At 37.3% G+C, this 17,571-nt stretch overlaps 1 protein-coding gene across 1 annotated transcript in view; it reads left to right on the top strand.

Annotated features, from left to right (window-relative positions):
* The window catches only part of NLN (neurolysin), a 36,637-nt gene that overhangs the window by 1,152 nt on the left and 17,914 nt on the right, over window positions 1-17,571 (top strand). The window contains exons 2-3 of the mRNA XM_061475806.1: window positions 10,881-11,137; window positions 13,594-13,742. Coding sequence (XP_061331790.1) covers window positions 10,881-11,137; window positions 13,594-13,742 — 406 coding nt within the window. The remainder of the gene's footprint in view (window positions 1-10,880; window positions 11,138-13,593; window positions 13,743-17,571) is intronic.

Raw genomic sequence — 17,571 nt, 5'->3', positions numbered from 1 at the left:
TACCAGCAATTAAAAAATAAGACCCAGAATTTTTCCTTTTCATAAGGCTCTTGCTGTTGTCAAGTAATTGACCAGTGTACTGTTGTTGAATAAAATGAAAATTACTTTCCTAATATACATTTATGTTCTCTTTGTGTAGTCATTTTCACTGTTCTCCATATTTTGTGTTCACGGTCCTTGTTTGAGCTACAGATTTTTTCTCACAAAAGGAACAAAAGGAAAGAAAGGAAAATAAGGACAGAAGGTATTTTCTTTAGAAAAAAAAAAAAAACACAAAAAAATCTACCTTTGCAATTTGCATTTGAAAACTGAAGATACCTCCTTCTTAAGCAATAATAAAGGATTGAGTATTGATTTGAGTTTTGGGGGGGGGGGGTCATCACTTGTAAGTACAGCGGGGAATGGTCACTGCACTTTATCAATTGTGATTTTTTTTTTTTCAAGTCATCATTCAAGAGTGCCCAAATAATTGTCTCACAAAAGAGAGTAATCTTGAATACCTCATTATGACCTCTGGTTTTCATAAGTTAAGCATTTGGTCATAGAAATGTTGAGTAGCAAAGATTCCTAGCTTCTGTTTTTCTCCACAGCATCTTAACATGAGGTAAAAAAGACAGATCTTAGTATCACTCTTTACGTTGAATGAAACTACATTAAGCATCCAATTCTTGGTGTTAAAATAGGCAGCTTTGGGAAAGGAGAATATTTACAATTAAATACTTTTCCTATTGGAATACAGAAGATTCAAAGATTAATATTTAGTTCAATAAAATGTATGGGAAAAGGCAGGCTAAAACGTAGATTAATTAAGTGCAGTTGTCCGTTTACTTTTTGATGATATTCTGAGAAATGGGAAAAAATATCTAAATAAAAGCGGTTACACTGTTTTATATGATTTCATTGTCTTAAAATAATTCTCTAGGATTCTTGAATTGTGGAGTCTTCCTTTGAAAGTCTTAAAATCGGGTTTTGAATAGGAAAATAGATGTATATGGACTCTGGAAAAAAAAACAGAATTTATATTTAAGATCTATTTTTAGATTTCTGTCACTGGAAAGAAACTCTTAACACTGGCTTTTCTCTCGTTGAGAAGCAAACCAGCAAGAAACGGGCTGGGGTAAAGAGGCGGGAGAAGGAATGACACTGGAGGCCAAAGAAATGGGAAGAACTTTTACAGTAATTTTCTTATTTCATACTTATTTTCATAGTGTATGCATATGCTTTCATTAAGCTATCAGGTTCAGCACATCAGCCGTGGGAAGAGCTAGCTGAGACACTTGGAACATTTTTCCTTTTCCCTATGCTCTGCAAACGGCACAACCTCCTCTGTGTACTGCAGCAGCAATTTTTTTTTGTGTGATACAAATCAACAGCTCCCACCTTTGTAACCACGTCAGGGTTCAAAAGAACAATTTGTCTATTAGACATTGTTTACAAAATAAAATTATTTCCTGAACTGGCTGAGAGAAAGATACTGAGCTCAGAAGCATTTTGTGGACTGAATTTGACCCATGGAGCACCAGTTGGACCACACTGTTAATGTATATTGAGGATGTCTCTGTTCTGTCATTCTCTCCATATAGGAAAAAATGCCTGGCTTGGAAAGATTTCTTTTCATAGAATCATAGAATAGTTAGGGTTGGAAAGGACCTTAAGATCATGCAGTTCCAGCCCCCCTGCCATGGCAGGGACACCTCACACTAAACCATGACACCCAAGGCTCTGTCCAGCCTGACCTTGAACACTGCCAGGGATGGAGCATTTACCACTTCTTTGGGCAACCTGTTCCAGCGCTTCACCATCCTCACAGTAAAGAACTTCTTCCTTATATCGAACCTGAAGTTCCCCTGTTTGAGTTTGTACCTGTTACCCTTGGTCCTATCACTGCAGTCCCTAATGAAGAGTCCCTCCCCAGCATCCTTATAGGCCTCATTCAGATATTGGAAAGCTGCTGTGAGGTTTCCACACAGCCTTCTCTTCTCCAGGCTGAACAGCTCCAGCTTTCTCAGCTTATCTTCATACGGGAGGTGCTCCAGCCCCTGATCATCTTTGTGGCCCTCCTCTAGACTTGCACTTAAATGGACTTGCTCTGGACTGCTTTTAAATGGTTTAGGTTATTTCAGAAGTCTGTCCTTTCTTCTGCAGGAGCCAGGTTAAGGTGCCTTAGGAATCGTGTAAGATAGGATGACCATCCAGCACTATCTTTTACAAAAACTGAGAACTTACCAAGATAACAAAGCTAGTTGTCTTACATGATCTTGGAGAAAAAAATTGTAATACCTTTTTTTATTGGTAATGCTTCCTAGAACTGTGTTTGATCTCTCCCTAAATTATGTCAGGGGCAATGGGAGTAAAAAATGATACCTGTTCACTCTCTCCATCCTCTTCGTGGTTGTAGAAATCTCTAAAATACTTTTTTATTTATTTATTTATTTATTTATTCCTCTTTTGTCCAGTCTGAAAAAATCCCTGTATAGTTAGTTGTTCTTTGAATGGAGTCTATTGGAGTGCATTGCTCAGTGCAGCTGATTGTTTATTGCTAACTCATTGTGATTTTGTAGCACGGAAAAGTCAGGTGGGAGAACAGATGAGAGTTTATAACTGCTTAGTATGTGTGTGCTACAAGTTATTACAGGGTGGTGTAATGAATCTTTGTGTTTTGTCCTCATAGCAGCCTTCCAGTATCTGAAGGGAGCCTACAAGGATGCCATAGAGGGGACTCTTCGTCAGGGACTGTAATAATAGGATAAGGGGTAATGGGTTCAAACTTAAACAGGGGAGATTTAGGTTAGACATAAGGAAGAAATTCTTCACTGTGAGGGTGGTGAGGCACTGGAACAGGTTGCCCAGAAAAGTGGTAAATGCTCCATCCCTGGCAGTGTTCAAGGCCTGGTTGGACAGGGCTTTGAGCAACCTGGTCTAGCGTGAGGCGTCCCTGCCTATGGCAGGGGGCTTGAAACTAGATAATCTTAAGGTCCTTTGAACCCTAACCATTCTATGATTCTGTGTTCTCTGTTCTACCTCTGCTAAATTCTGTAATTTCCTTCTTTTCAGCTGCTTCTTGACTCGTGTTTTCGTTAAACTGTTATGTCTCCAGAATGATTCATCAGCTAATATATTAAACTGTTTATGTAAAGTCAGATGTGTGTGTCATTTCACATTTATTAAGACTGAAATTAACTTTATTAGTGGTTTTGAACTTTACTCTTAGGACATTCTTTTGTATCTTTTTGTGGTTCCTTTAGTACACTGCATTATCATCAATAAATTATCAGTAAATTTGGTCAGCTTCATTAATCCTGCCTTTTAGTAGATGAAGAATAAATACGTGGAAGAATACAGACCCAGCACAGAGCCCTGCAGGGCTCCACTGGTTGCCTAGTTTCATTCAGAAAAATCAGCAGCCATTTCTTAACCTTTTTTTAACAAAATTGCCGTATGGATAAATGGTTAAATGAAACAAACTTTGTGCTGTCTCAGACTGTTTTTTCCCCCTTTTTTGTTTTTACCTTGGATTACTCAGTCCCCTGCTTACTTTGCTTGACTTTGTCATTCCTTTACTATAAAATAAACAATTACTTCTTGTCTAAAACTGTGAGACAAAAGTGAAACAACGGAGGTATACTTAAATATTTAAAATTCAAGCAAGAATTAAGGATCTCTAAATAACACAGAGATTTTAGCTTATTAAATTTCTACCTTAAAATCTGTCCTGACAACATAGACCAACAGCAATATCTCTTACATTATATTAGATGCTGCTTGATACTCATTGCAGTTTGTTTCTGAAATGCTTTTTAAGTTCCTTGTGGAAAAGTTTTATATATATATATATATATATATATATATATATATATATATATATATATATGTATTAGATCTGAGGCTTGACTATTTGCTTAAACTATGCCTGTCCACTATCATTTATATATGTTTGGTAGCACTTGGGTCTTACTTTCACAGAAATGCCAACGTATGGTATATCAAGTATTAAATAATTTGTCCTGGGGCAAACTGTCAGTTTTTATGTTGCCTTAATGGGATATGTCTATTTATATTATTATTCTTTTAAAACAAGGCCGCTAGGTGGAGTTAAAACATTGAGATCCTGTGAACGTTGATGTCAGGAGCCTGATGAATGCGGTCTTCGCACAGTGCTGGCTTCCACCATGCGGCGCTGGTTCTGCAGCCTGTGAGGCTGGGAGGTGTTCACTAAGATCTGCTGTTTCAAAAGCTAGAAAGACCTGAATGCTGTTACTGTTGTTCTTAACTGTAAATTGGCAGCTTTTACAAAGAAAAAAAAATCGGTATAGTAAATTACAGATTGAAAAAGTTGTTCGTTGTGTTTATTGTGATTTGCAAATCTTCTGCTATACCCATAGGAATGTCCTCTGTATATGTAAGGTGTAGCAAGAAAAACTTAGTTGTATCTATTTGCCATTAGAGTACTTAAAAACTAGAAGAGAACTGAAGTATCTGAATTTGAGACCCTTCTCTTTTTTCTTTTAAAAATCTTGTCTCACACTTTACCCATGAAGCTGTTATCCCAGCCCGTTTGTCAGAAGCAAACAGCTTTTCCATCCTACGTGAAGCTGATATACTGATTTTTGTATATCAAAATAGATCTACCAGATTTATTAGCAAGTACAATAAGCTGGTCTGTATACGTATTTCCCAGAAAAAAACATTTGTTAACATACTGTATTTTGTAAAATTATACTTATTGTTTTAACTAATGCTGTTTAGGTGAAAATTAGTTTGAAAACTGCAAGTACTATAAAAGAGTCTTGGATGGAGTTACAGCTATCCCTGTGCAAGCAGAGTTAAATGAGACAGAAGGCTTAATCTTGACATATTATAAAGTGATGATCAGTAATAGGAGCGTATTGTGCACAAGTTTGCAGGGTTTTGTGTTTGTATTTTCTAAAGCCGATCCTACCCTTTGCTGCTTCTGCTTCACAGACTGTGGCTTGATTTATTTTACTAGAGTTAACGGAGCATGCCAACAAAGGGCCACAAAATGATCAGAAGGATGGAGCACCTCTCCTATGAGGAAAGGCTGAAAGAGTTGGGGTTGATCAGCCTGGAGAAGAGAAGACTTGGGGGGAGACCTTATGACTTTTCAGTTCTTACAAGGGGCCTGTAAGAAAGATGGGAAGAGACTTTTTAGCAGGGCCTGTTGCAGTAGGACAAAGGGTAATGGTTTTAAACTAAAAGAGAGGAGATGCAGGCTGGATGTGAGAAAGAAATGTTTTACAATGAGGGTGATAAAACACTGGCACAGGTTGCCCAGAGAGGTGGTGGATGCACCATCCCTGGAGACATTCAAGCTCAGACTGGATGTGGTTTTTGAAAACCTGACCTAGTTGAAGATGGACCTGATCATTCCAGGAGGATTGGACTAGATGAGCTTTGAAGATCCCTTCCAATCCTAACCATTCTATGATTTTATGTTCCAGTCGTGGAAAATGTTTCTAAACAAAACCAGACTTACTAAATGTTTTACATCTTTAAAATATTTACTGCACAAGTTAAGATTCAGTCTGTAAATTCACTTGCTTTGTTTGTTTTTCCAGCAGCTATGTTAGCCACTGTATTGCTATAATAGTATATTATAAAGGTCCTTCTCCTTTCTAAAAGGAAATCAAAGTTATATTTTCCGGAAGCAGTAAGCAATCAAACTGTAGATTTGTTGGTAAAACAAATTACTTGACATTCTAGCAAAAATAGCAGTTAATGTAGTCTGTAAATTAAAGGCTTTCTTTTTTCTTCTTTTAAATCCTCTTTTAAAAGTAGCTACTAAGCTTTCAAGTTGTTATTCAATTTACACTGCTTCTGGTAAAAATTATCATTCTTACTGCTTTTGGGAAGGGCAGATTAATACCATAATTTGTGAAAACAGCTGTATCTGTAGTAGTCTTTGTTGTAGCTGGAAGTCCAAAACAAACCTTGTGTGCCTGTCCTCCTGACCTTCTCATAGATGGACGGAACAGTGCACAAATGAATAATATTCTCCAGCCTGCCCTGTATGTCATTCCACTGACATTATTACATGCCATAGGACTCACCCATGAGAGGTTGGTGCAGGTTGTCAACAGAGACCAGTTAGATATTCATAGTAAAAATACAATGTAAGTAAAGGTGCTTGAATTTTGAAGGACCTCACAGGACCATAGCATCTGAAAGGGATAATTGCTGTGATCAAGTCTAGTCTTGCGCCACCTTAGGTAACCAAGTAATATAATCCATTTTATAAGCTGGTCAAGCTCCACATTATAAATAGAGGTGTTTCCACTTCCTGGTGCTTACTGAGCACCTGTTTAAGAATCCCACTGCCCTAATAGTTACAAACATCTCTTAAAAACCTAGCTTGCAAGTATTTCTGACAAGTTTAGTCGATCCCAGGCACAGCTACAGGTTTGGCAGAGAAGAGATTCAGAGCAGCCCTGCGGAGAAGGACTTGGGGGTGCTGGTCGATGAGAAAATGAACATGAGCCGGCTGCAGTGTGCGCTTGCAGCCCAGAAAGCCAACCGTATGCTGGGCTGCATCAAAAGGAGCATGATCAGCAGGTTGAGGGAGGTGATCCTGTCCCTCTATTCTGCTCTTGTGAGACTTCACCTGGAGTATTGTGTGCAGTTCTGGTGTCCTCAACATAGGAAGGACATGGAACTGTTGGAACAAGTCCAGAGGAGGGCCACGAGGATGATCAGGGAACTGGAGCACCTCCCGTATGAAGACAGGCTCAGAAAGTTGGAGCTGTTCAGCCTGGAGAAGGCTGCGTGGAGACCTCATAGCAGCCTTCCAGTATCTGAAGGGGGCCTGTAGGGATGCCTGGAAGGGACTCTTCATTAGGGACTGTAGTGACAGGACAAGGGGTAACGGGTTAAAACTTAAACAGGGGAAGTTTAGGTTGGATATAAGAAGGAAATTCTTTCCTGTTAAGGTGGTGAGGCACTGGAATGGGTTGCCCAGGGAGGTTGTGAATGCTCCATCCCTGGCAGTGTTCAAGGCCAGGTTGGACGAGGCCTTGGGTGATATGGTTTAGTGTGAGATGTCCCTGCCCATGGCAGGGGGGTTGGAACTTGATGATCTAAAGGTCCTTTCCAATCTTAACGATTCTATGATTCTATGAATTTGTTCTTATGTCAGTATTTCCTCTTAAGCATCAATTGTTCTTTCCACTCTGGGGCATTTCAATGGTATGCCTAATGACAGTAATCATCTTGAGACTTTTATTGCTAATCCATGCATTTCATATGTGTTTCTAGCAGTAGTGCAGGCTTAAGTGGCTATTGACTTTTTTGATCATTTATGCCATCGCGACTGTTTTGAAGTTACACATAAAATAGATGATGGAACAGATTAGCTGAAAAAAAAAAGATGTACCGCCTGCATTTTTTTGGTCTGCTTTGTTTTTCATCTGTGTGCTGCCCTGATTCTTTTGCTGCTGTCATCGATGGTGTGGTGTACAGGGACAGAAACGAGCAGCAGAGGGTGGAAGGGAAAGAAGAATGTCTTAAGGTGATCCTGATTCTGGACATGAGCCTTATCCTTAACCCAGGATTGTTTAGATACACCTACTGTTCTACACTGCACTGCAGGAAATTGAGTGTAGTATCTAATATAGTTAGAACTAGTAATTTCAGGCATTAGCAACAGCTTGCCCGTGGTCAGATTGTATAGTTGCAGCATACATGTAAGTTTATTTACACACCTACATTTGCTAATCCTTCTGTCTGATTTAAACTGAAGCAACTTCTGATTGGCTCAGAACCAAGCAATGGTTGCTGCCATTTACCAAAAGCAAAATAATTGCCTCTTGCTGATACAGTTGCTGTTTGAAGAAAGCTGTTTGCTGTTGCAACTGGTTCCTATCATTATTAATAGAATTTATTTTCCAGTTAATATCTTGGAAGTTAAAGTCTCTGTCAGTGATAAAATTTACTGTAATATTTTCTCTCTAATAACATGGCAAGTGTAGTTGCAGAGCATTTTTGAAGTAGTCACAATATTTTAGTTATACTCTTTTTCCTTTGTAGTCTATTAGATCTTTAATTTTGGCATTGTTTCTTTGTTTTGTTTTTTTCTTGAACAAATAAGATGAAGTTAGTAAATTACTAATTTTATTGCAGTATGATACATGGAATTGGGGAATTTATTTATTTATAGTTTTATGTAGACAAAGAGTATGAAATGCTAAGCCATGAAAGAAATGCCCAAGATTTCACCTGTGTATGTATTTTTACTTGCACATTATTTTTTATTAATCTTTTGGCAGCTACATTGGTCCTAAGCACAATGTAATTGATTGATAGCATGGTAACAGCGCATGTCTGTAAATGGTTATTTGAAGAGATGCATGTAGTCATTGTTTTCATGTGTAATTTGCGATACAGTTTTTGAAGGCCCACCTTTATTGGTCAGTTAGAAAGACTTACAGGTCTTTCTGAGTTTGTACTGCCTTTGTTAATCTACATAAACGAATGCTTCCTTCTGTCAGCAGGAGGAAACAAGGCATCAGAATTTCAAAACCAGGCAGTTCTGTGTTTTCCTGTCTCTAACAGCTAGACAACCACTTGCTGGATTTATGGCAATCATTTATGTAGCTGTCAAATCTGTTTGTGTATCGCTCAGTGCAGCAAGCCAACCTACTAAGAAAATCAGGTGGCGTCTTTTCTTTTGTGTTTAAAATTAGTGCTCTGCAGTAATCAGGGGCCCTCATTCAAGTTCATTAAATCAGTCCAATTTCAATTATTAATTAAACTTATTACACAGGCTGAAATTAGTATCATCTATTGGTGTTGCGACTGTTTTAGTCTTTGTTTCTGATAAAGTTGGTCAGTGACAGAGCTATGTTTTCTACATGTCTGTGTGAAGGTTATGAATGACAGAAAGCTGTAACTTCTTTAAGAGAGAGTATTTGTTACGTATCATGCACTTTCGCATAGTTGTCAGCTCTTATGTTGTTCAGGCTGTTGTTTTCCTTTGATTCTATTTGACTTTTATTTTGACCATAATGTGGCACGTTTCATATTCTTTCTAATGTTCTTGAGAAGCGGTGAGTGGGGTGGTGTTAGAGTTTAGAGCCTTGAACCTAGTTTTGAGAAGGTTGGCCTTCAGCTCCCACAAGGTTGTACCAGACCTGCACTAGCAGTGTGTGAAAAACTAGACATAGGGCAGCCCAGAGGGAAACTGTCTGTGACTTAATGAAGGACTGTTCTTTTGTGGACTTGTAGATTCAGGGTAGAAGTCAGTGGTTTGGGGGGATGGCAAACCACCGCATTCTGAGAATGCTAATACTTAACCTTTTGCTCTCATGAAAGCAGCTTCATTTATCATAAACTTCTAACTGCCATTCAAAGTTTCAAAAGTCCAGTGAAGAAGCTACTGAGGCATTAACGTAGTAACTGAGTTGGTATCAGAGAGATAGAACAGAGGTGGAAGGAATATTCTTTATTCAGGCTCGTTTTCAAAGTTGAATCATCAGCATGCTGGACATTGATGTTTCTATGCCCACAGAAAAGTAAATATCTTGCCTACACTGGTGTGAGAGGATTTGAAGAAACTGGTAAGAAGGAAAAAAACCTCAACACAAAGATTAAATAGAAATGTTGTCTTTCATTTTTGTCTTGCAAAAAAATAAATTTGTCTACGCTATTTCTAGAGAATGCCTCTTACAGATGAGTGAGACTTTTAACAAAAAGTCTTGCCTTCAAACAGAAGAGCAATTGGCTCTTTTTGATTGTTGGCATTTCATTCTTCTGCTATGTTTTTCCTTCAGGCTGAAATTGCCTATCCTTTTATGCATGCTCTCTGCATTGTATGCCAAAGCCTATCTGAGCACTTATGCACATACCAGACTGGTTTTGCAATAAAATTAATACAGGTACAGTGACTAGTGTTAAGAAAAAAAGACATTTAAGAGAAAAAGGTATTTAATTTAAAAATAGTGTTAAGCAAACATCCCTTTCAGTAGCAAGCTGTCTCTGTGTGGGTTTCTATTAGCCTGCTTCATTCAGTTGCCCGAGTCTTGATCCCTCTCCGTTATGCAACCAAGTCAAATATTGGTTTGTTGGGGTGGAAATAGATGCCTGTATTTCTGCAGCCAGTGTCTTCATAGCTTGTATTTGGATTTGTTGCCCCAAATTTGAGGTTTTTTTTGAAAATATTTCTAACAAGATTAGTGAAAAAATAGCCATTCATTGCTCAGCACAGTAAGATCAGCTACATATATAAACTTTTCTTCTTAGCTAAAGCTGAAATACGCTTAATTTCTATAATCAGGATTAGTAGTACATAAATTACAGTAAATTTATGTAGCTCTTCTGACAATAGAATGAAGCTGTATGTTTAAAATCCACAACAATTAAAGGAATAAATTTTTAAGTGAGTGATAACTAGAAGTTTTCCTCCCATGGCTGGTTATGTGGCAGACATCCTGTATAAATGTAAAATTATTTGTTGTAATGAATCTACAAAGACTATGTGGGTTTTATTCCTTATTTCATAAATGCAAATACTGTCTATTTCTGTAGAGTTTCAGTAACTGTTACTGTGTTTTTCTTAAAAGATTGAATAATAATTTAATCTGTCTGGTTTTGCCAATACCAAGGTTTTTATCCCTGTCTGCACTTAGTCATCCTATAGATGGAAAAGGTAGAAGACAGACCTCTGATTTATTTAAAATTAGACATAATTGTTAAGGGTAACAGCTGTGTATGATCCTGCTGGACAAGTTATGGCTCTAGAAAGGACTTTATTCTTGCTTCTAAAAATATTCTGTAATTATTAAAGGTCTGTTTTCTATTTTTTAATGTTTGCTGTAAGCCTCCTCTTGAACTAGAATCCTGCTCTGCAAAGATCATTTTTGTACTTTCAGGTCCATTGGGCCACAGCTTGTGTTGAGAATGACATTAGGAGCAGAAATTACTAGCCAGCTCAAGGCTTCTTCGTACATAGCATCAGGCCGAAACCTTCTGAGATGGGACCTGTCACCAGACCAAATTAGAACGAGAACAGAAGAACTAATCAAGAAGGCAAAACATGTATATGACAGTGTCGGGATGCTTGACATAGAAGAAGTAACACATGAAAATACTGTACGGGCCTTGGCAGATATAGAAGTGGAATATGCAGGTTAGTGTATATTTTCTGTGATTCTTTCCATAGGTCATTCTGTCTGCACATAAACATTGAGAAAAGATAGTTGTTACTTACCATTCTGATCTGTGCTGTTCTAGTGTAGAATGCGTAGAGGCCTCTCAAGGGTCCTCTGGTCACAATTACTTTTCAGTATCTCTGAATATGTAAACATGATCAGCTAAAAGAATCCTGCTGCCTTATTCTAGAGACAGAAATAAGCATTAGCAAAACTGTGCTGTTGTTCTCTTTGACACAACTAGGGAACTGTTCAGCAGTCAGCTGGTGATGGTCACCTCTTTTCTTTTTGCATGTGAAGCTCCATATGGTTACATTTGCTTTTCCAGCTGTGTACATCTGCTTGGGGACAGTGTGTAGCAGTGTAGATTACAGTGTCTGTAGTATGCAAGTGTACATACAAATATGATCAGCAGTGCTTTATGCAGACACTGCAGAATCTGAGGCAAGCAAGTCAAATGAAATGATTGAAAGCTCCTAGTGGAGAAAATGTGATAAAAACAGGGGCACTTTTGAATGCTTTTTTGAAAGAAGACTGCTCTACTTGCTCACTTTTATGTTATAGCCTGCAAGGCCTTGAAGAATCCATGAAGAGGTGCTGGTCATGCAGTCACCTCTAGGCAGTTCTGAATGGATTATGAAGACATGCCAATACATGGATGGAGTTTAATGGTCAAACATGGATCATTTAGTTAATTTGTCAGTCAGAGAAGATGGGAGCATGAAAATGTCTCTTGGATGTCTTTGTTTTGAAAAACCAATCGGATGGTAGCTGCATGACTCTCAAAAAATAGTCAGTGTAATAAAATGACAAGGTCACTTAAATCCTCTAAAACAATCTGCAGTAGCAAGGGAAGTGCTAAAACCAGTCACCTTAGCTTGGAGCAAAATCTTCACCTAGCGAAAAAGAGCAGTCTCCAGCTCAAATGATTGTACTGTAATATTAGTCTAGCTTTCACATTACTTAAAATTACAGTTTAGCCACATCCAGTGAATTGAGTGGGATTGATGCTGGCAGAAAGACTGAGTAGTCTTCATCTGAACAGCTTCCTGTCAGATTCAGTTTTAATTGTACCAACGTATTTGGTGTAATTATTGTAAGCCTTTTCCCCACAGTATAAAACTCTCTCGTTTAAATTAAATTAGAAAATCAATGTTTGATTCAGAAACAGTGGCCATCAGCTTCTCAACATAGTGACCAAGACTTGCATCTTCCAGGATTTATTTCTTTTTTCTTTACATGCTATTGCTGTAGTGGACCATATTTAAGCTTTTACTGCTAACCTTCAAAGCTGTATGTGAAATTAGCATGGTTTACCTGTGAAATACCACGGCATACGGTAAGGATGTATTACTGTAGCAATACTTCCATTAGAACCTTGGATTTTTAAGGCCTGTTTGTCCCTTTCACATGTGCATGAAAGACCTACCCCAGTAACTGGAATTAACCATCTGAAAAGACACAGATGACAACAGGACATATATTTCACTTGGAAGCTGCCAAAACTCATTTTGAAACATCTTGGCATGATGACAGGAGTGGAGGAGGGGTTTTCCTTGAAGAAGAACCGTATGCCCATGCTTGCATTCCAGAGGTTTCTGAAGAGTTAAGAGTATCTCGGGGTTTGATAAAACAACTTTAGATTACATAAAATTACAAAGCTTTATATTATCCTAAAATGTTGTTACTTTAAAATATGTTTTGGGGAGGTGAAATTATAATTGGTTTTGAATTAAGTCAATACAGCTGGTCGTGACAATTCATTTCTATTTTAGGAGTTTCTATTTAATGTCTTTATAAGGTGCTGTATTCCTTTAATAAGCAAGGATTTATTTCAACTGTATTTTACACAATGTAATACACAAAAGTGTATTCTGAAAAGCTAGTATTATTGTAGGAGTGCAGAATACATAGCCAACATCTTCTGTGTTTGCCTTATTGTTTCTCACTAGACACAGAAGATGGGAAATTGACGCTGTTGTCTTAAGACTGTAAAAATAACTTCAAGGTAGATGAGCCTGTTTGAAACACTCAGAGCTTTTCACTTGAAATGCTAACTATGCATAGTGCCAGCTATGAAACAACATCGGTCTTCCCTTGGAAATAGTTCATCTTTCAAAAATCACATATTTTTACACCTTTCAGTTGTCTTTGTAGAAGAAATAAGATGAGGTAATTAGGTTTGGGTAATAGATAGTTCCTGAAAAATGTTTGTTATAATGGTTTGCAGTTTTGTCTTTCTCTTATTCATTTTTACATTATCTGTAATCACTTTATTTATTTCAAGCCTGACCTGAGATGTCAGGTTGCTTTGGTTTCCTGTTTTCTTAGATCTTTTATAAATGTCAGAAGGGGGGAATTTCCTTATCCTTAACTGATCCTTAAAGTGTTTCTAGCCTTCTGTGTAAGTGTTCATTGTCTTTTATTTAAACAGTGGAAAGAAGCATGTTGGATTTTCCCCAGCATGTCTCACCTGACAAAGAGGTACGCTTAGCAAGTACAGAAGCTGACAAAAAGCTTTCCAATTTTGATGTGGAGATGAGCATGAGAGAAGATGTGTTTCAGAAGATTGTTTATTTGCAGGTAAATCGCAATGATATCTGCATAAAATGTGAAAATGTAGATAAAATTCTGGCAGTGAAAAGCTTTTCTTTAAAGAATTGAGTAACCACAGTGTTTTTCAAGTGCTTTCAAACCCACTACTGTGTGTTTCCCCTGTGTCTGTACCAGCTAATCTTTCCAGTGGGATGCAACTATACAAAAAGGCCATGGTTCCACAAAAACTTAAGCCAGAGTAACCTGGTGCTCCCATGCTTTGCCTCTCATAGTCTAGGTGTGTGTATCTCCCTCTCTCTCCATTGTGATAGCTTTGACTTTTGTCTAATATTCTAATGAGCTGGTACAAGAAACCCATCAGGAAAAGTAAAATAGATTTTTTTCTGCTGGCGGAGCTTCCTGACCCATTTGAAAAGAGCATCACTAAGGGAGGGGAGGAAAGAAAACAGGCAATGTAGCAATATATTTGGTGCTTATTTAGTATTTAGCAATGTATTTATTGTATTTAATGCTTTATACTGCTTTTGAATTTGTGTCCAAAATTCTGCTTTATTGAGATTGTTGAGAATTTTAAAGTTGAGTTTTAAGTTATGGAAGTTAATGAGAATGTATAACTAGAAATGACCTCTGAAATTTCTTCTTTTGATCTGCTAATTATAGGCATTGCATACTCCTCCTCATATGTTGCTTAAACCTCAAAACTAAGTCAAAAGTTACATTTACTGTTGGGCTAGTTTCTATCTCTTTCATGTTTCTTTTTCAGTTTCCCTTCTAATTAATCTGTAGCTCGAACAGGAAGAACATTCGGTTTTGTTTAAATGCATCTAATGACAGTAATAATTTTCTAAAAGTCTAATTTAAACATAATGCAAGGAAGCTAATTGAAAAAATTGTCCTTGCCTCAGATGTGAATCTTCCCTTTCAACCGCACTGATTTTTAACCTTCTTGTGATGCTGATAATATACTGGAGCCATATTTCTTGCAATCATTTTGTTCTTTTTTGCAGTGTTGACTCGAACCAGGATAATATTTGCAGCACCTAATAAAGCACCTTTCAATAACATTCTTTACTGTTGGTGTGTTTTCTAGGCATATTATCAAGTGTTATCCTCTAGCTGGGTATTTTTGTTTATGTGATGTGGAGGTATTTAATAGCTCCATTTTAAGGACCTTCTGTTGTGTGTTGGCAGATAGTGCCTTATGTTGATTTTTTTTTTTTTTTTCCCCTGCTCTTGCTATCAATTAAATGGTTTGCTACATAGTTATTATTTGCTGTGATTTTCCACACCCTCCATTTAGGTACATTTAGGATTAATTTGCAGTATCTATTCATCTGTGTATTTCTAATTTACAGAAATTTCTGATAGTAGCTGCTGAAAACTGATTGCTGTAATTCCCTCCTATTTCTTATGAATTTTTTTTAATCTGTTTCATTTGGTGCTTTTCTACTTCATTTTCCTTTGCAGCAATACTTGGCTTTTATAACAGTTGCAATTCTTGCTTAAATCTCCATTTAATTTTTTTAGAGATTTTCCTTGGCTTAACTGCAGCATGCAAGCATGAGTTAGTATTAGTTTTCCAGAGGTGCAGCCTCTGAGCATATATCAACTTCATAACAACTCTGAAAGTAGTAGCAGTTTTTGTCATAGAACGTATGTGAAATTGCCAATAGGATCAGATTGGTCAAGTGTTGCTGTTTCCAAATCACAAATTTCTTATTATTTTTTGCTAAATTTCTAATACCTTCTTCTGTTAAAAACACTTAGTTGAAAAGTCAGGTTTCAGGACTACATTTATAAAAGGACTTCCGCAAACAGAAATGGTTTCCTTAAATCATTTTATCAGTTTAAATGAGCCAGTAAATCATTTTGATTGAATCAGTTTTTTCATGGCCTTACTGAGGATTTAATAGTTCAGGTATATGAACTCAGTTTCATCATCCTGCACAGGGGTGCGCTAAGATGCATCAAGGAGAACAAGAGCCCTCACACTCCCATATTATTCATAATACAGTCAGTCTGCTAAAATATTAGTGGATCTGCTTGATTTCAGTGACATCCTGAATGTTCTTCCTTCCTTTAAAAAAGTCGAAACTTTCCTAAGTTAACAACGGTTTGATATTCTTTCTAAATTCTGCTTTATTTAAGAACTGTTGATAATGGAGGATATGTGATGGGTTTGTATTTAATTAAAAAAAAAAAAAAAATCAACAAAACCAAACAGCTTAAAGTAATCCAGTTTCTTTTCCTCACACATTGGGGAAAATAAGTCCTGCATAAATGTGTATTGTTGAATATGCTTTTTAGAAAACTTTTATTTTGGGGTCTAAAACTTGAAATAGAGGTGAATTTAGTACTGAAACTGTGATTTTACATTTCATTGCTCCTAACATCTGCACATGTTGGCTAGCAGAGGCAAACTTAAGAATGTTGCCAATCTTCTGCAGCTACACACCCTCAGGAAACTCAGCCTGATGTAAACAGCTGCTGCAGCTTTTGGTCATGATATTCTATTTTGTTTCTTACTCTGCCTGAAGATTTCGTGGAACGAGGTGGCATTGTTGAAAGCACGTATTAAATGGTATACAAAATCATCAGTGATGGCCACTCTAAAAATTCTGGAAAGTTCCAAAATTTCATGTGTATGGTGTATTTGAAATGAGTGCTTCTGCTGTGGAAATTGTTCTTCAAAGAAACACAGGACGACATAGACCATCCTGAACAGACTGAAGTTCAGAGGTGATCACAGAGCACCCTTCGTTCCTGTGTCTGGGAGTGTGTATACGCTTACTTATCCTTAAAGACCTGAAAGGTCTTTTTGAATGTGTATCATCCTTATCATAAGCATGTCTGTGATGCAGATAAACTTCGTAAAGGTTAATATAAAGTCTAGAAGCTATTTAACATATATTTCTTCTGTGTATGGAGAGATGTATAGTCATCAAGGATGAACACTAACTTAGTTTTCTCCTCCTTTTTCCCCAAACAAATCTATTTCTTAGCTTTAGAAAGAGCCATTATTCACTGGCTTTAAGGGCTTAAATTTAGTGTTTTGTGAATTCCCTTCTTCTGCCTAAAATCTTGGCGGTTTGGGACCAGGAGATTTTCAGGAACATGACAGTTCCATATGCCCAGTGGAGGGTCTGGGAGATCCCTCATAATGCCTCAGTAACTCAGCAAGACCAAGTTATTCACAGTCCTCTGTCCTTAACTGTTACTGGAATAAAAGTAGTGTCTTTTTGTAGAGACTAGAGTACTCCATTTTTTTCTCAGCCTTTCTTTTTTTTGAGCCTGCATCACAGTTAGCGCAATATAAATGTTAATGTAGTGACAGTATTGGCATTTTTCACCTCTGTCATTTTGAAGTTGTGCTTTTTCTGTCACACAGTCTTAGGTCTGGAAAAAGAAGTCTGGAATTTAGGGTTGCCCAGTAAATAACAGTACAGGAAAATTCTGTTACAAATATGTTTGTACTCAATATCACAACTTTGACACTCCTAGATGTAGTGCTTGATAGCATAAATGTCTTTATAAAGCTGCAGAATTTTGGGGAGTATTCTTTGCCAGAAGCCGAGCAAGAAGTCCAAGTGTTGTAGGGAGTAGGGTAATGGCATTTTTCTTATCTTTGTGTTGGGAAATACTCCTGAGTTGCTTGCCTTGTGCATTTATCACAAATGAAGATGGAGATGTGAGGTTTGACTTGGAAAGCACAGAGGGCATGATTTTCTTCACTTTCCTCACAAAAGAGTGAATTCCACAATTTACATCCTCTTATTTAAAAACAAACAAAATATCAATGGCTGAATGCTGAAAAAAAATCATAGCCATAGTGAAAGGTATGCAATGTAATCACCTG

Source organism: Pezoporus flaviventris, unplaced genomic scaffold (genome assembly GCF_033815535.1).
Source record: "Pezoporus flaviventris isolate CSIRO_AGI_PZ_B2104156 unplaced genomic scaffold, CSIRO_AGI_Pfla_v1 ptg000090l, whole genome shotgun sequence".
Classification (NCBI taxonomy): domain Eukaryota; kingdom Metazoa; phylum Chordata; class Aves; order Psittaciformes; family Psittacidae; genus Pezoporus; species Pezoporus flaviventris.
The sequence above is the reverse complement of the archived record's forward strand: the minus strand, read 5'-3'. Positions and strand labels throughout refer to the sequence as shown.